Here is a 26175-nt window from a genome sequence, read left to right as displayed (position 1 = left end):
AGAAGGAAATGCCTGACGGAGCAGACTGCAGCTCTCCACCTCCACCCCAACACATGTTCATCCCTATTTCCATATAAATAAGAAAAGGCAGGGAGCTGAGCAATACAAATAGACACATTCACAGATGGGAACATTTCATTACCGCAAGACAGAGCAGGGCTGTTCCCCCCAACTTTTATTACTCCTTGCCCCCCCAAAACACACACCAGAGACTTGATGTTCCTCCTGTGACATGCGGACAGTCCCACAAGTCCCACCACAAGCCATCACTCTCCAGACAAATTGAGCTCAGCTGGGGGAGACGGGCTGGGGGAAGGCAGGTAGCTGGGGAAGAGGGACTAAGATGCACAACCTCAGCACAAGCTGCACTTCAGCTTTTATTTATTTAATTTTATTTTTTTAACCCCATCTTTTTCCCCCTTCCACTTTTTTCTTTTTTTAAAGTACCAGCAGGGTATTTATAGTTGCTCCTCTCTTGCCAGCCAGCACTATTTTAAATTGCATTTTAAGCTGTTCTGCAGTGCTCCAAACACCTCACACTGCAGGCAAGGCTTTCAAACTACAAGATTAACATCGATCTCAAATTGCTTCCTAAAACACCAGGGCTCCAGCGCAGGGCTCGCTCAAGGGCAGTTGCCGGTAGCAAAGCCCAGAGGACAGCAGGGTTCCTGGGTCACAGCTGGACCCGACACCGGGCTGGATGCTGCCAGGGCAAAGCTGGACCCTGCTTTTGCAACCAGGATCCCCAGCACACACCGGCCCCATGGCACAGGGGCAGCCCCAGAGCAGCCCCACAGAGCCCTCCACCAGGGATCCCCCCATCACCAACCCACCTCCTGGTTCTTGGTCTTTACAAGACAGCATATCTCTAAGGGCATCAGCATTTAACTCAACTAGTTCTCCTAACAGTCCTCATTGATGACCCAGGGAAAATCGTATTATCAAGAGCCCATAGCCCCAGGCTTGCAAGAAATCAGCCCAAACCCCTCGGGCAGAGGGAGGATCCGACCCGGCATTTGCTCGCCCCTAGATCAGCCAGGGACATGTTCGGGTGGCTCATCACCAGCATCGCTGCTCTGGCTCCACATGCCCAGCGCTCAAGCCCACAGCCTTATTTACAGCTGCCCCAAAACATTATGTTTCAGAAACAGCAGAACTCACTCATTTAACATTTCTAAAATTATTACCATTTTTTCCTTCAGCCAAAAATACTGGCCAAAGAGCACTGGGCATCCTGCCACTCGGTTTCCAGGGGTGAATAAATCATCCCCTTCCTGCAAATCCATCAGCTGCAGCCAAAAGGAGCAGCCAGACCCTTCCAGCAGCAGCAGAGCAGGGCAGCAGCCCAAAGCGGAGCTCACGGGAGCCGGGGGCATTGGCAGAGCCACGGGATAAGCTTCAGCTAATCTTTGCCTGAGCTGAACTGAGCCCTGGTCTCTTGTTTAGGCCAGAGCAACAAATAAATCAGTGGGAAAAAAACAGCTTTTACAGAGGCCGCTATGGTTCCCACTGTGCTAGTTTTATTTTCTGAAGTACCTGCTGCCTCCCGGGCTCAGGATGAATTTTGATTTAGGAGTGAAACGAGGTAATAAAAGCATAAAGAGCCATTAACATCCCTCCTGGCCGTGGCGGGGTGTTTGCTCATCACACGTTGATGGAAACGCCGTTTGACTTCCTTATGAGCTATAGAAAATCAATTAATTGATTTAATCATTCCCTGGGAGTTGCTGCTGATGGAGATAACAGCACTGGGGCCAGCGCACATCCCTGCACACAGACCTCCACCTCTGCCCCGCCAGCTCCAGACTCACCAGTTCACATCTCCATCTTCCAATAAGTTGAGTGGCATTCATTTTTTTAATTTTTAAGCCTGCAGGCATTCAGTTCTGAGCAGCAATTGTATCAAATGGCCACTTCCTCAGTAACAGACACGCTCCCAGGGTGGATTAAGCCTGAACCGCTACTTCAGCGGTCCTTGTGCTTCTTCTTATCCCTTTGTGCCCTGCAAAGCACCAATGCGCATTTTATTCCTCCAGTGTCTCCCTGCAGAAGTGGGCAGTAACCCCTGGTACCATGCAGAACCCCCACAGACGCTTTTAATTTATTTATTTTCACAGCACTCCTTTCCCTGTCTGCAACCACAACTGGATAAGAGCAGTAAAGTTCTACAGTTCCAATTTAAGCTCCCTCTCCAAGCCCGGGTTGGAGACAGGAGCACAGGGCAGGTTCACAACAGGGGATGCAGCACCCCAGGACCAAAACACGGTGGCCCACAGGGACACCAGGAGAAGGCGGTGCAGGAGAGGACATGTGCTTTTTATCAACCCTACGTTCTCCTCCCTGGGCAAAGCAATGGTCTGCTCCAAAAAAACGCAGATTAAGGCCACCCCTGTGTTTCCTATGGGGGTGCAAACCCAGCACCAGCCTGTCGCACCCCGGGGTGCTGCACGGGGTGCTGGGGGGCAGCTGGCACCCACAGTCACTGCCAGCAGCACCCACCATCACCACCAACAGCCACTCCTCAGCACAGCGCACCGCTTCAACCCATAAGCAGAAAACCCTCCCTATATTCAACAAGAAGAGCAGAATAAGTCATTATCCATTTCAAAGAACCAGCTCCACCACTCCAGCCTTTTTTCTGGGTGAGGAAAACACCAAAGTCCATCTCCCCCAGCACAACTCCTCACCACAGATGTGCTCTCAGAACCAACCAGCTCTGTTTGGCACCAACCAGGCAACTTCTGGCAGGATCAGCTCTGGCCCCTGAGGCTGCTTGGGATGGGACAGACACAGTGAGGCTGGAAATGAGCCCCGGGCACGGAGGAGGGGCACAGCACACTGCTCCCCACGGCTCTCACCTGGATTAGACTGGATATGAGGAAAAAAATTTTCACTGAAAGGGCTGTCGGGCATTGGAACAGGCTGCCCAGGGCAGTGGTGGAGTCACCATCCCTGGAGGGGTTGAACAGACACGGAGATGAGGTTCTCAGGTATATGGGGCAGTGCCATGGGTGGGGGAATGGTTGTACTGGATGATCTTGAGGGTCTCTTCCAACCAAAATGATTCTATGATTGACCACAGGCTCCAGGAGACTCAAACACATGTCTGGATGCAGCAGCAGGAAAATTAAGCATTGGGGACATGCAGGATCTGTGTGTCCCAGCTGTGCCAGGGAGGTGACCTGCACCCGCTTACCCACAGTCTCTCCATGAGGACCTGGGGAGATGCTCCAGCCAATGGTCCCACAGGCACTGCAGGAAGAGGGGTTCCGGAGAGGGGAACCCCCTGCTGCCTTTGCAGAGGGTTTTGCATGAGCAAATTCTGGATTTGGATCGTGAGCACAGCCTCATCCCTCCATCCACCCGTACGAGCATCCCAGCTGGTGAGACACGACACGCTCCGGCAGTGCATCCTGACAAGCTGCTTACAAACTGCTGCAGACAGTTATCCAGAGCTGCTCAACATCAAAACATAACACAAGCAGCCCGGGAGAGGGTTATAAGTCACTGGGGAAGAAACTGCAAATAATTAGTGCTGAGTTTGCACAGCAGAGTCTGCCCGGCTCCCTCCCTCACTCTGCCCGTGTCACCCCCCGTCGCCATCACTTGGTTACACAAAACTTTGCAACTCGTTTTCCTGTCGCCTTCACTGTGCATTAAAGGCAGCAAGATAAATTTATAACTTAACTTGCATGACTTTTTGAAAGCAAAGGGAACATGAGCGTCTCTGGCACGGCACATCTGTGCATGACATCTCAAGGAGGCGGCAGCACCAGCTCTCACTCCCGGGTGCTCTCTCCAGTGAGGTCAGGTAAGACAAAGGGCTGTCAAAGCCACAAAACAACTTTTGGGTATTTTGCCCAACTCAAGCTCATGTCTCTGCCCAGAAGAAATAACTGAGGAGCAGACTGGGATCTGTCACAAGTGGCAGTGACCCAAGTTTGCAAATGAGTCCAGAAATCACCTTTCTCAAGGGAGATGGGGATGTGAGGATGGACACATCTGTGTTTTGCCTTAAAGCTCCTTGGGGCTGAGCAGCATCTTGCAGCAGCCAGGACATCGCATGCAGAGCTGAACTGAGCTGTCCCCTCCTCTGCTGTCCTCCCTCGCCATCAGTCACATGCAGAGAGCGCACAGTGGGTCAGGATCATGCACATCCTCCTCCTCCTCTTCCAGCACAGCTGACTGTGAGGATGGATGACAGTTATTCAAACCCACTGTGATTGTTAGCAAATCAGAGCTTGACCTTTCTGCATCTTCCAGGAGAACAAATTGATGGTACCTGGCCATGCTAACCCAGCTGGGATGCTGCTGGAGCAGAAGGAAAACCAGCAGAGAGAGGAGCAGGAGCAAAGAACCCCCCCGAGGAGATCATGTACGTTCTCATGTTTCTATTTGGCCTCTTTGCTCTGCTCCTCAGGGAGCCATTCAAGGGACTGAACTTACATGAGATCTCATCACTTCAGTGTTATGACTCTGGAACAGTGAAGATGCCCTACAAAACCCCGAGCAACCTTCAACATTATCTTTTGCATCACAATTCCCGCTCCTCTGCCCCCTCCACCAACACCCCTCCTCTGGAGAGAAGCAGAAGCCACAAAGACCAAAGTATTCAGCTGTGCTGCACAGCTCGAAACAACCTCCCTCTTCCTCCTCTTCTATGTTCAGTGATGGAAGAAATTGCTTTAAGCAGATGAGACTCCAGGAACTGGAGCAAGCAACAGCCGTGGGAGAGGCAGAGAGCTCCAGCAGCTGGAACACAGGAGGGCTGGGTTTGGGTGATGTTAAGCACCGTTTCCACTGCAACATGCCCTGGCTGTTGTCTGCTGGACCTCTCCTGAGAATCCTGTATCCCAACACAACAAGCCAGAGCCATTCTGATGCCTCAAGAAAGCAGCTTCACCCACAGCCTGCACACAGGACAAGATCATAAAATAGTTTGGGTTGAAGGGATGTTCCCAGCTCCCCCAGTGCCCCCCCTGCCATGAGCAGGGACATCTTCACCAGCTCAGGTTGCTCAGAGCCCCGTCCAGCCTGGCCTGGGATGTCTCCAGGGATGGTTCATCCACCACCTCTCTGGACAACCTGAGCCAGTGTTTCACAGACTCCAAAACACATCTCAGCATCCCAGGGCAAGGTGCAACAGCCTTGCAGAGATGTGCTTCACCCCTGCTAACTTGTTTTTTCCTTTTTGTGTTGTAAAATCAGCTCTCACCTCATCCCTGTCCTTTCTTTGTCACCTGTCCCCACGGGGGTTCAGGAAATACCATGCAGCACCCGTTTGTGGTCACCAACAGGAAACCAGCTGGAGATGCTGCTGGGAGCTCATTTCAGGGTGGAAAAAGGCAGTTGTCGAGCTCTCAAGCAAAGCACCAATCCAGACAGGAAACACTTGAAAACAGGTTGAAAAAGACAGTTACAGGAAGAGTAAACACACAACTCCAGGGCTCAGCCAACCACCACTTCCCAAAGGCACCAAGATTCAAGGACCTCAGCAGGGGAACCACTGTTGCAGCACACAGACCCCAAGCACTGAGTTATCCCGATGAACCGCTCAAAGCGCTTGTATCGAAGTGCCACCAAGGTCAGGTGAAATTAAATCAGAGCTCTCTTGCAGGAATCAGCAGCCCACAGCGAGGGCAGAGCTCAGCTCCAGCCACATCAGGACACCAGGACCCGTCCTGCACGTCCCCTGGGGCTGCAGCAAATCCCTCCAGCACCTCACCCTCCCGTACAGGAACCAGCAGCAGGAGAAATCAGAAGCCTTTCCATTTTTTAAACTAGCTACAGCAATTGCAGGCAACATTCCAGCTACATCTAATCACGTTTTAACACTTAATAACCTATTTTCCTCCGCTAATCCTCTGCAGCAGCAAGCTCCACCAGCGGGATGTTCATCAGCGCTGATATCAGAGCGGGCACAGGGCGCTGGCGAACCTGCCTGGCCACACTGAGAGCACAATTAGAGATTTGGGTGCTTTTTTGGGATCAGCCCCCTGCCCCAAGACAGCTTCACTCCAGCAGTAAAACAAAACTGAAAGATGGGGGGAGGGGAGGATAGAAAATAACCAAATTTTAAAATAAATTTAAAAATAAATTTAACAATTTAAAAAAAAAACAAACACATATTTTAAATTCTAAAAAGGAGAAGAGGGCACAGAAGCCTCAAATCTCTTGAGTCTAGAGCCCTTCCCAAAGCATCTCCCACATTTAAAATGTATAGACTTGTCTTTTCTCTTTTTTTCTCTAGCTTTGTTTGTAGAACAAATTCTCTCCATAGCCATTTCAAAACAAAGGAAACTTCGTCTGTGTTTACTTGACAGCAGCGGATTAGTATAAAATAACTTGCATTTCAGAAGGTTTTTTATTTATTGTTAAGACGCAAAGCCTGTGCTGCATCGAATCACCGAGCAGAGAATCCACCAGAGGAATGATTTCTGGCACATACTGAGAAACTTGGCTTTTGGAGAGAGCCTTCAAGAAAGGGATTCTCATATAAAAGTAAAATTAAAAGTAAAATTAAAAATGGGATTAACTTTTGGACTGTGACATTATCCATTTCTCCTCTTCATGCTCCTGCCTTACGTCTATCTTCATTTTGGTTTCGATTGGCTGCTCACACAGTTCAGAAGCCAAGAAAGCTCTGGGCAAGTCTGGGATGGTTTCATAAGCTTCCCCTTGGACTGGAATATTCGAGGTTCAGTGCTGAGCTGCTCAGGACACCCAGAGAGAAAAAAAAACGGCCCCAGCGTATCCTGGTGAAGCTGGTGGTCCAGGGGTTTCTGCCCACCCGCCTCGTGTGTCGCTTCTCATACCAAGAGGGAAAAAAATCCCCTATAACCAGCCCTCCTGGGAGCTGAGCTTGGCATGGGGACAGGGACATTAACACAGCACCCATCCTCCTTGCAGGGACAGGTACCCTGACCATGGTAAAACATGCAAAAAATACCAAAAGGCACCAATCCTGCAACCTGCTCTGCCCGAGGTCAGCCAGGCAAAGCCCAGTCCCTTGGAGAAGGGGCTTAATGGAGTTGGTGATGGGAACAATTAGGGGAGCATGGGGGCAGAAATGACAGGTGACACGTGCTCCATCCACAGGGGAGACAGCAAAGCCAGCTGCCGCGGGCTGCACATTCATCTCTCCAAAAGTCAACTAAGCAGTTTATGAGCACCATCTGACTTCTGGAAACCAGCACTTTAGTCTTCTCCTTCTGGAGGAAAGTAACTTTCTTTTACAGCCCTCCAGGGATGGTGACTCCAGCACTGCCCTGGGCAGCCTGTTCCAATGCCCCACAGCCCTTTGGGGAAGAAATTGTTCCCCAGATCCAACCTCAACCTCGCCTGGCACAACTTGAGGCCGTTTCCTCTGCTCCTGGCGCTTGTTCCTGGGGAGCAGAGCCCGACCCCCCCTGGCTCCAAGCTCCTTTCAGGCAGTTCAGAGATCAGAAGGTCTCCCCTCAGCTCCTGTTCTCCAGCTGAACCTCCAGGTCCCTCAGCCGCTCCCATCACACTTGTGCTCCAGACCCTCACCAGCTCTGTTCCCTTCTCTCAACTCGCTCCAGCACCTCAAGGACTTTCTTCTAGAAGATGAGAATGGCCAACAGGATCCTGAGCCATCCTGACATCACTGAGATGAGTCAGGAGGGAGCCTTGGGGATGGAGGCATCTGAGCACCATCCTCCCTGCATCCCTGGTGCTTGTCAGCTCAGCTGTACCACATGCACAGGTGTCATCAAGCATCACATGGGGCAGGACCAGCACGGTGCCGCTCTTACCTTCAGTGCGGATGGTGAAGGGTGAATCCCCCAGGCGCTTGGCTGAGAACTGCCCTCCCAGCGACGTCATCAGGAAGCACAGGGTGAAAAATCCAATGCCCAGCACAAATATCCTGCAGGAGGGAAAGCAAAGCTGCAGCAATGTGCGATGAGAAACCAGCTCCCTCCTCAGACAACCCCACCACCCTTTGTCCCCCCAGGTGACCCCTCTGCACAGCAGCATGAGCCACATTTTTGGGGGTGTCTGGAAGAGGCAGCTGGGACAATCCCCGTCTCCATCCCAGTGGCTTCCCCCACCCAGTCCCGGCAAGGTGCACCCCTGTGGCCCCAGCCCCACCAGAGCACACAAGGACCTCACCCCTACCATGGCCAGACACATGCACACTTCATGAAAAGCCCTGAGATGCTTCTGCCCAAACCCTGGCACCAAGCAGGCGGGTTTTGCCAGAGAACACCCTCCGAAATCCCTTCAGCCTGCTCCAATGGCCAGGCTTGGAGAGGGAGCAGAAGACTCAGACCTTAGCGGGGAAAGCTGAACCGGACCTCAGCTGCCCTCGATGCTCCGTGAGATCCAGCCCAAGAGCCAACAGCCCCAGCACACCGCAGAAACCACAACAATGAATAATTCCCGTATTCCTCCTGGGAGAGTCCAGAGAAAAGAAAGACCTTGTAACTTCCCCTCCACTCAAAGGATCTAAAAAAATAAAACCTTTTCTTCTTTTTTTTTTTTCTTCACTCAAAAAAAGGTCTTTTGTTCCCCTGTAACTAGGCCACCGGTATTTACCATGGTGTCTGGCATCGCCTGCATGGGCAGCCCTGTGCTCATCAGGATGAGGAGGGACCAGCGCTGGTGGCACATGCGGTGACCTGGATCTGTCCCATCACTGCTTTGTTCATCCAGAGCGCAGACCGGGATGGCAAGAAAGTGTGTCCCACAGGCACGTGCCACGCAGGACACTGATCCACATGTCACTCCCGGCCAAGCTCGTGGTCACCTCCAGCTGCCAGACAGGCAGGAGCTCTCAGCCCTGCCCCTATTCATACCAAATCCAGGCCAGTAACTTTTTGGGTGTGAAAAGGCTGGAGGAGGAGCTCTGTGCAAGCACGAGGGTTGTGCACCAAGGAGCACAATGACCTGGCCACTTCACATTCTCAGGGATGCTGCCACTGCGTCCAGGTCCTCGTGGAGCTGGAGCATCCTCCAGCAGACACACAGACAGAGCCGCTGCCAGGCACCGCGTATGACAGCTCCCAAAGCCACAGCCGTACCCAAGATCTCAGCTGGCCAAACCCAAGGAAAATTTCAAGGAGGAAAAGGAGAAAAGACAACTCACAGCCAGCCTTGGGAAACAATGGCTTTGTCTTCAAATAGATAGATCCTATGTGGGACAGGGAGCTGAGCAAGCCCTCAGGGGTGCCCGCTGGCATTTCTGCCTCTCAGCACCCCTGGGCAGAAGGGAAGCAGGAATCAGTGACTCAACTTTGCAAGTTCACAACGTTATCACAGAAGCTGCTCACAGAAACACAGCGCAGCCACACAACACGGAAACCAGGCTTTTGCAGAGAAAGGCTTGCAAAGGAATGGGAACACCACAGCCTCCCTCTAATCATTATCGTGTTGTTAAAAGGCAGAGGATTAGGAGCCAGTCATTAGGTCTGGGCTAGAACACGCCAGCATTGCAATTATCTGCTGCTGGAAAGGGCTGGCAAGTAAAGTAACTTGCTTCAAAGCACTCGTTAGCTACAGGAGATGTGGAGAGCTGAAGTACAGCATCGAGCGAAGACTGGGCTTCCCCAGAGAGATCTGCTGGAGGAGCTTCTCCTGCAGATGCTCCTGGGCAAGACACAATGTCTTCTCAGGACCCCACGGGCTCCCACCTCCATCTCACCAGCTCCGATACTGCTCTCGCCCAGCCAAGCCACACAGAGCCCAGACCCAGGGCAGCCTTGCTCTCAGCATGAGGCAGCTCAAGAGCAAAGGAGGATCAGCCCTGCCCACCCCAAATGGGTATCTCACCCCTGTCTGTCTGTTCATCCATCCATCTGTCCCCAGCCGGGTCCCAGCAGAGCAAGGTCACCTGGCCATGGGCTCTGGACAAGCAGTACCCTGCAGCTCCCAATGCCCTTCTCACCTCCCACCTAATCAAGAGAAAAAGCAACACCTTGGGCTCGTTAGCATTAACGAGCTCTGCAAGCAACACACTCAGCCCCACGCAAATGCTCCCTGACCCACAGCCAGGCACAGCTCAGTAAAACTGTCCAACATCCCTCTGCAGGGGCAAAGCAGCTCAAGTTGCTTTTATTTCTGAAAGAGCCTGCCCTGGGGGGTGGAAAGCAGTTTAAACAAGCTATAGAAAGTCTCTCCCTGGTAGGAAAGACCAATAGCAGAGTGGAGAAGGCACAAGCTGGAGGAGGAAGAAGAGGTCAAAGCCAAGCCCACAACCGAGGGTTCTCTCTGGGAGCACATGATGGTACAAAACCCACCCAAAGGTCCCATCCTGCTGCCAGCTGCCCCCTTCCCCAAGGGGCATTTTAATAAAGCATCACCTGATTGAATAACCAGAGCTGATCCCACTCTTCATTCTCACCCCTCCTGTTGACAATATCTTCATCATCTTGCAAGACCTTTATGCATTTTAATGTTCATAATTATACTCTGGCAAGGAGTGAAACACCAAGAAGAAGGAAAGGAAAGGAGGGAGGAAAGGAAAGGAGAGAGGAAAGGAAAAGATTCAAAGGCAATCTGTGCTCTAGCACGTCATTAGGAGACAAAATCTTTTGATTTTGACTATTACAGAGAAAGCAGAGAAGATGCAGGATGCTTCCCTCCCCTCCTGACACCCCCCCAAAAAATTGATAAAGCCTAACCAGGATGAACATGCTTAGGAGAGAAGCGGATCCAGCCCAGCAGCCATGCTCCAGGGAGCAGGGGGGCTGCAGGGATGGACGCTCAGCCTGAGGACCCCATCTCCTACTTTGTGCCCATCTTCTCCAGCTGAATAAAAATGCTCAGCCCAGCCTTAACTAAGCTGAAACTCCTTATGCAGAAAATACCATGAAGTAGGTAAAATGTATCTATCAAGGTCCAGATCTTCCAAACTGCCCACCAAATGCACTGGTACACCTGGCCCCAAAATCAAGTCTTGCTCACTGAAGATCACAGAGCTCCAACAATCAAGTAACAGCTCCTGTGGACACTGGCTTTGTCTGTCATCACACGTCACGTTTAATTCATCGCCCAGGCATGGTTCTGGCGCCAAGTCCCTCTCCACATCCTCCCCAAACTGAAATGTTCACAATTCTGCATCCTGGCTCAGTGCCCAAAAGAGAAGGAAGCCAAATTCTCCAAGTCTTTAGTGAAAATTGGAAGTGATGCCCCAGTCATTTCAGACTTTGGCTCATGGAACTGAAAGCTGGATGCGGGCAGGAGGGTCTGAGCGATGAGCTGGGAGGCGATGTGGGGAGGAAAAGCAACAGCACCCAGCAGGATGGGGCTGTGACACTGGGACTGTCTGCCCACGGTGCTGCATCACCCAGCTGGGACCTACAGGGAGAATAGTATGCAGGTGCACAGGGAACCCAAGAGATACAAAGAAAGGTAATATCTTTTATTGGACAACTTTTCAACACCCAAGTCTCTTGAGCCTAAAAGCTGAACCACAATTTCAAACAGCAGCAACCAGGCTAATAAAAAATGCTCCCTCTTCCGCAAACCTTGTTTTGCTCAGAGCCCGACACTGTCACAGTGCTGTTGAAATGATGCTCAGCCACAAGAATCTTCCTCCACGAAGCGGACTACAGTGAATTCTCTTACCAGCCCATGTTACAGGCACATAGAAAGCCTGGCTTTCGTTTCCAGCTGGCAAAATTGCTGAACTCCCAATGCTCAGCAAAACCAAGAGCTGGGTGAGTTGGACCAGGGCTCTACGGTGAATTCTTGCCCAAACCTGGCACTGTCACAAATGAAACACCCTTGGCTGCTGAGATCAAATCAGAGCCATCCTTGGGCATTTCTACAAACTGTTCCTACACTGATTTGCTCTCTCTCCCCTTCCTATTTGCTGCAGGCACTTTTACAGCTCAGGGCTTTGCTAAGCATGTCTGGAGGGTGATTAATGAAATGTTTTGGTGCAAAGGGCCAGCTCTCCTCCTCACTGTTTGCTGATGGCACCGCTGCCAGGAGTCTACACCAGGCAGCAGGTTGCACCGTGGGCTTCCATAGAGAAGCAAGGCTCTGCCCTGCCAGCAACAAGCAGCCGATTTTAAATCCTGGACCCATCCTGACTGCCACTATCTTCTGCGCCCACAGGTAGTCCCTGATTTACATCAGCTGAGAAGATGGGGTGCTGATTTTAGGGGAGCAGTGCTGATTTGCACTGGGTTATGGCTGGAGTGGGGCAGTGCCAACACTTACTTGCCCACGCTGGGCTGGGAGCAAGGTGACACAGGACCGTGATGTGGAAGGGTCAGGTTCAGCATGACACTGATGTGGAGGAGATGAAGAGCTGGACACCACAGGGCAGCTAGGAGAGGATGTTGGAATAGAATTCTCCTCTTACACAAGGAAAGCCTGACTGGTTAACAATAGGGTAACCCTACTGGTTCCAGGGGTGCCCTTACTGGTCTGCACTGGTTTGAGAGCAGACGCCAGCCCAAGGCATGCAGACAGGGCTGTGCAGGGGCTCTGCTCCAGACACCAGGGACCCTCCAGCCTGGTGCTCTCCTACCATCACAAACATCTCGTGCACACAGACCCCCATCTCTAAAGGGACGTTGTGACCACCCTGCAGCTCATTGCCTGTGCTCTCCCAGCCTGACCCCAGGTCACCACTGAAGATGGGCTCCCCACACCCCAGGAGTGATGCCCAGGGACAGCCATGCTCAAGACAGTCAATTCCTCGCTATGGACTTCAAACCTACTTAAGAAAGCAAACAGCCAGGCAAAGAGCATACCCCTGAGGTGTGTAGCTCCTTCCCACCTCTCTCACAGTCATTCCCCGCCCCACACAAGGCACAAGCCTGAACCATGGGGACCTTTCATGTCCCTGCTCCGCCACTGCTTCCCGACATCACCCTGGTCCTGTCCCCCAGACCCTGGGGACTGCCGCGGGATCCAGCAGCAGGAATCGCAGAAACAGGCAACTCCAGGGGAGAGCCAGACAACATCCCCAAACCTGAGCATGAGCAAGCAGTGCAGGCACAGCCCCCTCCTCCAGGGCTAAGCCAAAAGGCAGCAAGTAGATCCCTTCAGTGATCCCAAGTGATCCCCAGCCCCCAAATACAGCAGAGAGCACTGGGAACCACTGGGTTTGGCTCACCCCACCCTGTGCTTCATCCACCTGCCTTTTCCCTTTCTGAATGTTTCTGGTCCCTTTTCCCATATTAAAACCAAGGAATTACTGGTATCTCCCATACGTCTGAAGCCTGGGAGCAACCAAAGCACATATCTGTTGAAATAAGGAAACTGAAGAGCAAGGACTGGAGGGGAAAAGCAAACGCATGGAGGCAAAAATGGGGAGTTACACCAAGGGGAAGAAAGCCAGAGGTGGGCACAGGCATGCAGGAGCCGGAGAATTTCAGGCTTGGATATCAACCCCAGCCCTGCTGCCGGTTCAGGGCGGGTTTCAAAATCCCCATCAGTATGAGCAGATTTAAACCAGAGGAACCAATACCCACTTTTCTGAGAAACGTATTAAAAAAGACAAACAGCCCTATAATTAAGCCCCAAAAGATACCGGCATGACGAGTGAATTGGGAGCCACCAGCCAGCGAGTGCTGCAGGACCAGCGTGCAAAACCTGCGGGCAAACTCACCTGGATCCCTGACATCCTAAAATGGGCTCAATCCGCCCCCGCACAGCGATCCACAGCCCACCCCACCCCGCAAAACGTGCTCCGAGAACCGCGGGGGCCGAGCAAGGCGGGGGGAGCCCGGACAAGGAAAACAACTTTACCTAAAGGGTCTCAAGGTGACGAGGCATCTTCTGACCATTATCTTCCCATCCGCGTTGACTGTGATCATCGTTCAAAGTTGAGCGGGGGGGAGGAGGCGTCCCCCGCACCCCCCACCCACCCACCGAGGCAGCGAGCGGGGCTCAGCGGGCGGAGCGCGGGGCTCCGCGGAGGCGCATGGCGGGGCGCGGAGCGGGCGCGGAGCAGCCTCCTCCCCGCCCGCCCTCAGCCCTACCCGCTGCCGGCCGAGCCCATCGCCGGGGCCGCTCCGCTCCGCGCAGCCCGTGCGGGCGCAGCGCCCTCCCCTCCCTGCCCCGCTCCGCGCTGCTCCGCGCAGCCCCGCGCAGGAAACTCCGCCCCGCGCAGGCTGCGCCGGGCACTGCGCGCCATCTAGCGGCATTGGGGGGCGCCCGGGGGTTATTCCCCGGAGCTGGGGGTGCTGTGCTTCCCTCGGGATGATGGGGAAGAGATATTATTGGGGGGAGAATGGCCGTTTCGAGGCCGCATCCATCCAGCGTGGTGACTTTGGGAGCCGGGGGTGGCCCTTGTGAAAATTGGGGAGGTTAAACCAGGATCACCACTGTGCAGCCCCCGCTGGGGGCTGTTTACTTTGGGGGTCTGCAAGAAGCAAGGTGAGCTGCACTTCTGGGGAACAGCAGAGGTCTGGAGTCAAGCTCTGGCAGCACCAGCCTGAGGCTTTGCTTCCCCATCACGCAGTTTTATTTCTGGGGGATCACAGTCACAGCCCACAATGTGGCTTCCAGTGTCCCCAGGCACGCCCGGTGTTGCCAAAAGGACCAGGGTGGTATGGGGGTAGGGGGGCAGGATGGGGCAGGGAGGCGTCCTTGGGAAGACAAAGTAGTGGCTATGAGAGCCGAGGCAGGAGAAGCAGCTGCTGAGCTCAGCAGAGGTGTTCCCGGCTCACACGTGAAAGGTGACAGGCACAAAAGGCCTCCAGGAGCTTTGGACTTCAAGGAACTGGATGTGCATAGAGCCTGGGGACACCCCATTTCCATCCCCTGTCTCCAGGGTGCCCAGCTGCCTCACCAGCTGTGAGGGAGGGGACACATCACCCTGCATGGTGAGCACCAAACCAACAGGAGCTGGAAGGAGAGCATTTTCCTTGGTGTGCACGTATGGCCAGGCCCCAGGACAGGACCAGGCTGCTGCCCATGGGGATTGTGGTACAAATGGGGCCCCCTCATGTCATGCTGTCCCCATGGCTAGCCGTCCCCCTCTGCACTTCATACCACCATGGGCCCATAAAGCAAAAGATGACATTGAGGGAAAGCTGCCCCTTTGCCTTTCCCATGGTGGGACACTCTTCTCCCATGGCCCTTCCCAAACCTTCTCCAACCTGCTTGCTTCCCTGGGTGACAAACATCCCTTCAACCCCAACAACCTGATGTGGCTCAACTGTCTACTGCCAGCATCTACCTCCCAGCACCACGCAGCCAACCACCCCCTTTTACAAACTAGTTTTGGGGTCCTTCACTTGTGCAGAATCCTGATGTTTTCCCATTAGGGTGAAGAAGAAGAAGAGATGCCGTACTAGGACTGTTGTGATACCATAACTTTGATTTCCATAGGGATCCCAGGCACTCACTCTGCTCCCTTCTCCCTGGTGTAACCCAGGAGTGGCTGCAGTCAGCAGAGCTCCAGGTAGCATATGCTGCAACAGCATCCGCCACAGGCAAACTCAGAGATGAAAGACAGCTGGAAATTTTCCACAAACAGCACTTTCTCCCCATGAAACAGCACTTTTTTGCCAAGGAGAAGTGAGAAGAAAAACCACATCCTTGCGAGTTTCATAAATACAACAGGATTTTTGTGTTTATCCACAGTTTTCGTGGGCAGGGGACAGGGAAAGAGTCATTATCATACCAGGTCTGAGCAGGATAACACAGGGCTGAGGCAGATGGGCACACAGACATGCTGAGAGTTTGCAGCAAGGATGGCCCTGAAGCAGCAGTCAGCGCTGTCAAGCCAAATTCAAACCCTTTGTTCCCCTTACTCTTCAATACAAGCAGCCCAACATCTCAGCAAGGACATCTCACCCCAAAGCCCATCCCATGGGGACCTTATGGACATGGCCATGCAGACCCTCATGGCTGGACAGACCCCCAATGCCAGGGTGCCTCAGTCCCTGTCATTCTGGCGCCAGCCAGCAAAAAATAAAATAAAATTATAAAATAAAGCAGAATTCTGCTCTTGGCAATCCCTATACAACAAGCTTTTATTTTGGCTCCAGCCAGCACATTAGTCGGCAACTGTCCATTAGCCTGCACAGCAGCACACAGGCATTAGTGAAGTTGTAACAGCCCCATTAGCAATGTGCAAAACCTCATAAACATGATTACCGGGGAACCCCGATGTGCAGGGACAGGATGAAGCCACCAGAGCTGGCTGCTCCCCTTGCTGCAGGTCTCCTGCCTCTCCCTGCAGAACATCCAGCCTTGTCCCAAGTCCACGTGGGAGAGTGATTGTCCAGAGATGGGGACACCTCTGCTGCTCCCAACTCCTGCCAGCACCATCCCATGCAGCATCCATCACCCATGGATGAAAATGTGACATTCACTGGTCCCATGGGGCCCTTGTCCCCAAGGAGAAGCTCTGCAGCAGAAGGTTCCTTCCTTGTGCTGCTGCTTGAAACAAAAAACTTAATTAACTGCCATCTCACTGTCTGTTTAGAGGGGTAAATCTAAAATCCAAGGATGGTAACAAAGTGGTGAATTATCTTCTTCAGCAGCTTAGAAGCAATGGCCCCAAAAATCATGTGCTGAAGTAACACATACACACACGTATATTTCTTATTATTACAAATCAGGCAGCAGCAGAGAATGGAAAGAACCTGTTTAGCAGACAGCTGGTACAAAAGAAACCAGTTTTCCACCAGTTAGAGCCCCTGCCCAGCCAGAGATAGACATGGAGCATCTCCAGTATGGGCTCCAGATGCCACCTCCACCACCCTACCTGTGACCTGGGGCAGAGCTGTGGTCCCAGCTCCAACACCAGAGCATCCTCCAGCAGCTGGGACTCACCCTGTGCTGCTGGACTGGCAACAGATCTCAGGAATTTTCAGCTGAGCTTAAGTAACTATATTAGCACAAGTCCCAGAGCTCCCTAACCCAGCAATTGCCTTTGGTGAGCAATGCCTGAGTGCTGCCAGGGCTCTAAAGGCACCCCAGGACCCTCCACAGAGTCCCTGCTCCAGCCCAGGACCTTTCTTCAAATCTTTGCAAAACCTGGGGCTCAGACTCTGCCCATGTTTCCTCTTGGAGCTTCTTCTTGAGCCTCAAGCTACTGGGTCTTCATGGAAAAATAATGATCACAGAGGAGTAGAATCACAGCAAACCACTGAGCTGTAATGCGCTACGACAAGCTACTTTCTCAAGCTCTCCCCGTGCACAATTTCGCCCTTGAGAGAAGAAATATAATTTGATTGCAGGAGCTGCAATGCCCAAATGCTTTGGGCATAAGCTCACTTAGTCACAGTAACTTCTCCATCCCCCTCAAGCGACATTGCTGGGTACAAGGCGCTCTTTATTGATATAAAACAACTTAGCTCCATCACTGGCTCAGCCTCAATTACTCCATTCACGCCTCTGTCCATCTCTGTAGCAACAAGGCGGAAAGGCTCCAAGCCTGGTACCAATCTCTGGTGTCGGCGAGCACCACCAGCCACCCCGCTGGCATGGAGCTGCCTGCCAAAGGGCTGCTGTGCCCCTACAGACAGCCCTGCTCCACCCCTGCAACACATCCAGCCTTCCTGCTCATTCTCTAGGGCAGCAAAACCAGCCCTAAATTTGCTCACATGTTGGTGTTTGAAGAGAGCACCAGGAAAGGAGCAGGGAGGGGGTGGCAGTGTCCTAAAGCCACCTTTGCATCCCATCCCACGGGGAGCCCAGGAACCACATGGGTCCCCAAGACTGCTGAAGGGGATGAAGAGAAACTGGGGTGGACCGCGGCTGGTGGGATATCTCCAGCAGTGAGCAGCATAGATGCCCCTGCTGCTGCCAGAGCGCTGAAGCCACGGGTGTTGAAGACTCATCCACTGGCTTGATTGCCATTTCCCTTCCAAGTTTGAAAACCCCAAGCACTGCTCAGCTAAAATGCAGCTGCAAGAGGGCACCTGACACTACCTGTGGGGTGTTTTATCCACTACATGGGTCCCTGCAGCCCTCTGGATGGCTGAGGTCTCAGTGGGTGCAACGTAACCCCAGGCAGGCACCATTCTCTGCTCCCTCCTTCCCCAGGACAGGAGCTGGAAGCCCAGCAGTGATGCACAGCACTTCTGCACAGCTTAAAGACTAGACATGAGGAGGAAATTTTTTACACTGAGGGTGGTGAGAGCCTGGCCCAGGTTGGCCAGAGAGGTGGTGGATGAACCATCCTGGAGACATTCCAGGCCAGGCTGGATGGGGCTCTGAGTAATCTGACTGGGTGAGCTTGGAAGGTCCCTTCAGCCTAAAATATTCTGTGATTCTATTAAAGGTTAGAGCCAGCAGCATCCCCAGGCAGAGATTGGTCATGTTTAGAGGTTGGTTGGAGCCCTCAGCAGTCAGGTTGAGCTTTCCCAGCTCACCAGATCACTCCGTGGATCACTCCGTGCTTGGGGAGCAGGAGGAACATCGCGACCCTCACTGGGATGCAGCTGCAATCCCCACAGGGTGCTGCAGCCCACGGTGCTGCACGGGATACACAGTTCTGGTGCTTGGGTACCTGCTGGAGGTGCACAGCCAGGACAGGCATAAGACAATCATAGATCAAGTCCAACCATTACCCCAGACCGGTCACTACTCCATGTCCTTAAGAACCTCATCTATGCATCTGTTCAACCCCTCCAGGGATGGTGACTCTACCACTGCCCTCGGCAGCCTGCTCCAATGCCCAACAGCCCTTTCTGTGAATAAATTTTTCCCTATATACAATCTGAACCTACCCTCGTGCAACTTGAAGCCATTTCCTCTCATCCTATCACTTGCTACTTAGGAGAAGAGACTGACTGACCACACAGGGCAGTGTCAGCGCAGCCTCACCTGGGGACTTTGGGAAGCTCCTGCCCCTGCAAGGCTGTCAGCACAGGGAATCCTTCACTTCCATTAACTGCTAATTCATTTCAAGTAGAAGAAATAACAGAGGTAAGGATCACTCCTCAGCTCCCAATAGGATTGTTTTGAGAGCAGAAGGGAAGCTGAATTTCCCTTTCTCAGAGAGAGAAATGAGCGCACTTTTCTTACTGTGTTGATTAAACCCAGCAATGACCTTGGCTTCACCAAGAAGAAAATGCAAAAGGTAAAAGGAAAGCCTGAACCAGCTTTATGGGTCAGAAAGCTTTCCTGACTGCCCTGCTGCAAGGGGAGATGCTCAGAGGAAACAAGAGCAGCAATTAAAAATTAAAGAGAGAGAGAGAGAGAGTGCGCTGTACAGCAGAGTACCGGGATGTATCTGTATTGCTGCAGTGCATTAACAGGGCTGCAGTTCCCCTGGCGGGGGACTCCTGTCACCCTTGGGGACAGAGCTGCCGGCAGTTCTGCCCAGCTCAAAGCGATTTCTCTGGGTGCCCCCCAGCCCTGGTTATGCTGAAGGCTGCTATGTTGGGAGGCAGAAGATGGGAGAAATCTCATTTTGCTGCCAAAAGACTTCAAAAATCACCTAGGAAATCATATATTGTTTTGACTTATTCAAATCCATAAAGCAACCATTGGAAAGCCCCCAGCTATGAGCTGAGATCATGCAATTAGACCATTAAAAAATACACCTCTGAAACCCTCAGACGTTTAAACCTGATAGGCTATATGAAGAAAAATGTTCACTTTTCATATGCCATCAGTGAAAATAATTTCAGATTTTTATTATTATTATTACTTTAGAAGGGAAATAAGCATATTTCAATCCAGTCAAGAGTGAAATTGAGTTTAACAACAAAGCAATTTCTATTAGTGGAGATCCAGGGGAAAAAAACACCACAAAACAGGGATGAATAGAAAACTCACAGAGAAATATGTCAGACAATGGTGGAATTAAGAATTAAAAGTGACTTTGCTTTACTGCTGATAATACAAGCCCATAATGATCTACCTCATCACCAATGTGCTCCCTTCCCACATAAACACCATAAAATCACAGCAGCAGAAAAGATGGGGATGTAATCCTGCCCCGCTCCCAGCAGGGAAGGGAAAGGGGTGCTGGGCTTTGCCAACCCCCTTTGGGGCTGGAGAGCACCCAGAGCAAGATCCAGGCCTTGGCATCCACAACAAGAATGTGTCTGCCTTAGTTGGGGCTTAAAACAGGGTGATTTCACCCCTGCAAAGCATCTGGGGCTGCCAAAAACACCCTCATGAACCCAAACGGCAGGACAAACCCTGTCCTACCATGCAGGTTGTGCATTTTCCTTCACTGTCCATATGCTCTTTCCCATCCTAGTCATCTTGATCTTCTACTCAGGGCTTACACAGTCAGGGACAGGCAGGATGCAGCTGTCATGTGTCCCTCCATGTGTCCCCTGCCACCACCAAGCCGTGAGCGATCTCAAGGGTCCACATTATCACCGCAGGTTCTCTCCAGGACACCAAGGAGTCATCGCTCTTCATCTTGAATCACCTCCATTGCCAAGGATTTAAGTTGTTGGGTTAAAAATTGAAAGTTTGAATAGCCTGAAGTATCAAATCTTAAAGCAATTACACTGTCCTAAATCTTTATTGTCTTTAGAGATTAACTTCTCATCTCCAATAAGGCAGCTCTACTTGTTCCTCCTCAGCCAGATTCACAATTTGAATACAAAGGAACATTGATCACATAATATGTTACCATATGGAATTTTTTTCGCTATTTTCTTTTATCTGCTATTCTTTCTTTCATTCTTCTCCTGCAGATGAACACTGAAGGTGAGCTGGGGTCACCAGGCGCTCTGTCATGGAGGCAGAAGGGAATGTAAAACTCAATTTCAAGCAAGTCCTGGTTCCCTTTGAAGTCAATTAGGTGGCTCCTGAGGACCGTGGTTGAAAGGAGACAGACAAAGGCAATCGGGGCGAGGAATGGTCAAGCAAAAAAGCAGTAGAAGCACAGAGCAATTCCCTAAAACGCTGCTTCAGGCTCAGGATCCCCCGGCACAATGTGCGTCCAGAAAGGGACACCATGAGGAACACGTGGTGGCATTTGAGTGACCCAGAGGGGCCATGGCAGGGCTGGAAAACCAACAAAACCAGGCAATTCCTCAGGGTGTGATGCTGGGGTTGTGGGTTTTCCCTCGGATTTACTCACCCGCGAGGGCACAGCGTGCTGCCGGCAGAGCGTGTGCTCGCATGTTTACCCACATCAAAGCTGTCTCAAACCCGTCTCTTCTGAATTTACAAAACCAAGAGGAGAAAATCAGAATCAGCAAATTGAGGAGCAATTGAAGCCGTGCTTGGCGTTCTTGAGGATTGATAAATCTGCTCCAACACCACTAAATAACCAGACTCCTTGCTCGGAGGAGGGAGCATCCCCCCTCCAAACACCTGCAATAAGACACTTGCAATTACTGCTTTGTCTCCTGGAAACTAGTAAATAATTCAAACAAAGCCTTTTTTTTTTTTTTTTTAACTTTTGTTTTTCATTTTAACTAATCCACACAGAATTTTGTCCTTCAAACACAATCACAGCAGCACAGGAACGGCAGGTAGAGAATCTCATTACCCAGCTCACCCACCAGATCCTAGAGCCATTATTAATAGAGACTTCAGCGCCTGAGGAATTAATAAAACCTGACAGCAAGGGGGAAGGAAAACGCTGCTTCTGGAGTCCATCGCTCTCTCCACCTTGTCCCCAGGATCAGTCAGAGGTGCTGGGGGGTGGCCGTGCTTTAGGGACAGCCATCATCCCTCCTCCTGCAGCACCCAGTTGCTTGGCCCTGTGGCCAAGTGTCACCTTCTCCTGTCACCGGACATGGTCCAGGAGAAGATGCTGGGTTCAAAGCAAGGAGAGGAGGTCAGGAACGCTGCCTCAGTGCACACAGCTCATTGCACAGACTTCTGCCCAGCTGCTGGCAGGAGGCAGAGACCAAATGCACATTCTCATGATGCTGCATTTAATCCTCCCTTTCTCCCTCACTACACCAGTTACACCAATACCGGCTGCATCCTCAAAGCACGGCCTTAGCACTGGTTAATTGCTCTCATCTGGAGGTGGCATTACAGAAGTGCAAACACCCAGAAAATCTCAGGTACCTGTGTTGGGAGGAAAGAGCAGGATTGTGTCCCCCCAGCATCACAAGTGTGGGGGGAGACCCCTCTGCCCAGCTGCTTTTGGGGGTTTGGATCCTGCTCACATGCACATACCCGCAGGGTGCTGTGCTCCTGGCTCTCCTGCAGTGAGCACCCACCCATCCATCCATCCACCACTCACCCACTCATCCACCACCCACCCACCCACCCCTCAGTGCTGGGGCTGCTTTCTGGGTGCTCAGCTCCACAGTGACTCCACGGGAGGGTGTTTCTGTAACTGCCAAGAAGAAAACATCTCCTCCCCACAGCCCCCACCATGAGTTTTTTTCTGACACCCCATCAGGGCTGCGCTTTTCACAGGCACACACACCAGGGACATCTCTCCCGCAGGACACTGCGTGCACAGCACCTCGTGTGACAGCTGCCAGCAAGGAAAATGCTGGCATAACCTGGAGTCACACAGGGACAAGGTGTGTCTGGCAGCACACACCGCTTCTGCCTTTTCTTTACTCTCTGGCTCCTTCTCTCAGTGTTTCCCCAGCCCTGAAGCACCATGCCGGGAGTGCAGGCTGCTGCAAGGCAGGGAGCTGCGATTCGCATTCAGCCTCGGTGGCTTCTTGCCTTGATCAGCTGCACTTAAATAAACAGCAGTACATCAATAAGCAGCTCTAATTAGAGATGTTAATAGCACTGGGAGCTGAGGGAAAGCACATGGAGACAGGAGAGAGAGGAGTTTGCAGTGTAAGGAGTGACAGGAGGAGCTGCGAGACCTGGGATGCCCAGGACCTTCCCTGGCTGCCACACGCCCAGCAGGTGGGACCATCAAGCTCCAGGAGCCCAAGTGAAATTGCCAGAGAAATATCACCCGTGCTGATTACCTTGAATAATTTATGCAAATATTACCACGTATTCATATTTTATGGAAGGCTTGCAAAGCCATGACCACGGTTATTCTCAAGCGTTTGCTCCACTTTTCTCTCAGTGACGGGTGTGGGGATGAAGCTGGTGTGCAGGTGACACCTTAGGGACCTTGGCTGCCCTTGACAGGGTACGGAGCAGTATCAGGGTAGCCCTGTCCCACAGAGAATTAAAAATTAGAGGGAGTTGTTAAGGTTGTAAAAGGCACAGGGAGCACAGCTGACATGGCTCGGAGGGGACAGAAAGGACCAGCACATGTCCCCAGCCAGCCCCATTGCCACCCATGTCACTCAGCCCCAAGAGGTGCCACCAGCACTGCCTCCCACCAACCATGCTCTGGTTTCTGCTGTTATTTCTTTCCCTTGATAGAATCACAAAATAGTTTGGACTGAAGGGACCTTGAAAGGTGGCAGGGAGAGCACATCTCAGCTCTGAACCTACAAATGAGCCTTTTCAAAACTCATTTTTAGGGAAACAGCTTCTCCAATTTCTCTCTAGAGCAGCCAATCAAACCCAGAGAGCTGCATCTGACTATGAGGGAATAAAATGTATATCCAGGTCTATTAAAAGAGATGAAAGACACCTTGAAAGTGTCCTTTTAATGTAATTAAAAACCTATTTAAAGGCATGCCAAGTGTTTACTAATTAAATGAGTGCTTCATTCTGTAGCCATAATGAAAAAAGTAATTGTGATACTTTTAGCAAATCCTAGGTTTTTAAAGAAATAATTACTTTATAGAAAATTAGTTACTAAATTAAACCATTCTTTACCTGCTGTTGGTTTTCTTCTTTTGCTCGTTTTGTGCAGCAAGTTAAGTCCCGACAGAGGTGGTGGAGTCTTTGTCCTCACAGATGAACTGGACAGAGTGTGTCTGCTGTGGGTGACATCCAGACCTCCCTTCCAACTTCAGCCAGTCTGTGATCATCAGCCTGAAGAGAAGGCGGCATGAGAGACGGTTTGGTAGAAAAGGCAACACTGCCCACCCCAGCCCTGCCTGCACGTCTCAGCTCTGTGCTCAAGTGCCATCGATAAGTCAGGTGGCATCTTTGTGCCCTACCTGCAAAACAGGGTCCTCAGCTTCGACCACTAGTTTTGGCTGGGATAGAGTTGATTTTCTTCATAGTAGCTGGTATGGGGCAAGGTTTGGGATTTGTGCTGGAAACAGTGTTGACAGCACAGGGATGTTCTTGTTACTGCCGAGCGGGGCTTACACAGCACCAAGGTCTTTTCTGCTCTTCACCCCAGCAGCGATGGGGTTGGGGGTGCACAAGAGCTGGGAGGGGAAATGGCTGGGACAGGTGACCCCAACTGACCAAAGGAATGTCCCACACCATAGGACATAATGCTCAGTATGTATTTTGGGGGAAGAAGAAAGAAGCAGGGGGGACATTTGGAGTGATGGCATTTGTCTTCCCAAGTCATCACTACCAGTGATGGAGCCCTGCTGTCCTGGGATGGTTGAACACCCACCTGCCCATGGAAAAGAAGGAATTAATCTCTTGGTTTGCTTTACTTGTTAAACTGTCTTTATCTCAGCTCACAAGTTTTCCTCACTTTTACTCTTCCTATTCTCTCCTTCATCCCAATGCGGGGGAGTGGTGAGCGAGTGGCTGCGTGGTGCTTAGTTGCCAGCTGGGGCTAAACCACAACACCATAAATCTATCTGAGACAGGACTGTCCCCTCACTGAGCATCTACAGAGGTGTGACATGCTGCAGCCACAGACCCCAGGGCTGCCCCTGCTCCCCTCCATAGGGGTCTGAGCTCAGATATGGAGGCAGGGGGAAAGGAAAGCAGGCACTCCCAGCCATGTCATTAACTAATACCTATCATAAGAGTTCCTCTACACCTCCTCCTTCTGCAGACACTCTCACAAGCAATCCTGGCCAAGAGAGGGCTCTTTTTTCTTTCCTAGACCACACAGCACTAAATTGAACATGGCTCTATACACCACTCAGCGCTTGTTTTTCAGCCGAGGTGCGTGTGCTTGTTCAGCACATCAGCTCTACCTGGCGCTTCCCAAGAGGAGCCACAGGCTTTGAGCACAAGCCCGCTAATCGGAGATGACGCCAGGCTGAATTCAAGAGGGAGACAGCGACGGCGCGGTGGTGACCGAGCATCTGTGCGGGCAGGCGGCGGATGCTGGCTCCCCATTGTTGGGTTGCAGGGGCCTTTGATAGCAGATGGAGAGTCTGATTTCATTTGCTGATAACGGATTAGGAGGCTTATATTTGATCTCGACTTTCTCCTGGCTAGGCGATTTCTTGAGGGGCTCTGCGGGGAGGTGTTACAAGAGATTTATTAACAAGATGAAGTGCGATGCCAAGAAAAGCTACTTCTACAAAATGCGCTTTTCCCTCCCACACATGCACAGGCATGAACCCACCCTGTTTGAACACACTCAGCATCCTTCTTCCTCAGGCACTCCAGCAAATCTGCTCCTTCCCTCGCAGTGGGCTGGCAGAGTTTCATCAATGCAAGGGAAGCTCTGTGGTCCTTACCCAGTCATCCAATAGTCTCCAAAACATCCTTAATTGTCAACAATTGCAAACGTAAGCACCTTAAAAGGTGCCACCTGAGAGGAGGGCTTCACAGTTCACCCCAATGGCAGGAGAGAGGATTCGTATGAAAAGGATGTGATAAGTGACCATGGGGATACAGGAACAGGAATCTTCCTTAAACAGTAGACAGCCCGCTGCATGTTTGATCTTATGGTTCTCTACAAGGTAAATAAAGAGGCTTTTCTCCGAAATGATGGCCATGGTGCACACTTGCTGTGCCTGGGAGGCTGACAGCATCTCAAACCCAACATCCAGGGTGAGCTGTTGGGATTAACCAAACCTCAAGTTAGATCAGTTGTGCTGCATTTAGCAACCCTCTTGCTCTCTGAGAATTAACCCCTTATCTCCCCAGGGAGAAGTGTTGGACTGTCTGGTCCCCAAATGCCATTGCAAAACCCAGGCACAAGTAACCCCCAGGGACACAGACCAACAAGCCTTGGTCTGATCTCTGTGAGCACATGGGACATCGGCAGCAAATGAGGCCGTGGGCAGAGGAGGGCTGTGGTGAGTCCGCAGCTCAGACGGCACAGGAGCTGTTCCCATGTCTGCCGTCAGACCCGAGGATGAAAAATGAATTCAGCAGCCAAGCCACAATTCATCTTGGCTGGCTGAGGTCTGCCTTCACAGCCAGGCTCCAAGCACAGACACCACTTAGCCCAGCCAATTTCCTGTGCTGGTGCTTCACCCGAGACCCTGACAGGAGAGAATCATTAATTACAGAGGCTGGTGTTGTCTCTCTGCAAGATAAGGGGGAAGCCAAATGCAG

The 26175-nt window shown here is 51.7% G+C and overlaps 1 protein-coding gene across 2 annotated transcripts in view; it reads right to left on the bottom strand.

The window, feature by feature from the left end:
* The window catches only part of MGAT5B (alpha-1,6-mannosylglycoprotein 6-beta-N-acetylglucosaminyltransferase B), a 58584-nt gene extending 44641 nt beyond the window's left edge, over positions 1-13943 (bottom strand). For both annotated transcript variants that reach the window (XM_065034679.1, XM_005503142.3), the window contains exons 1-2: positions 13729-13943; positions 7776-7888 (exon numbers count right to left, since the gene is read on the bottom strand). In XM_065034679.1, the coding sequence (XP_064890751.1) occupies positions 7776-7888; positions 13729-13796 (181 nt within the window). In that variant the 5' untranslated portion in view covers positions 13797-13943. The remainder of the gene's footprint in view (positions 1-7775; positions 7889-13728) is intronic.
* Positions 13944-26175: the final 12232 nt, after the last annotated feature.

The sequence above is a fragment of the Columba livia genome, chromosome 18 (genome assembly GCF_036013475.1).
Source record: "Columba livia isolate bColLiv1 breed racing homer chromosome 18, bColLiv1.pat.W.v2, whole genome shotgun sequence".
Classification (NCBI taxonomy): Eukaryota; Metazoa; Chordata; class Aves; order Columbiformes; family Columbidae; genus Columba; species Columba livia.
Note: the sequence above shows the minus strand (reverse complement) of the source record. Positions and strands in the feature narration are given on the sequence as shown.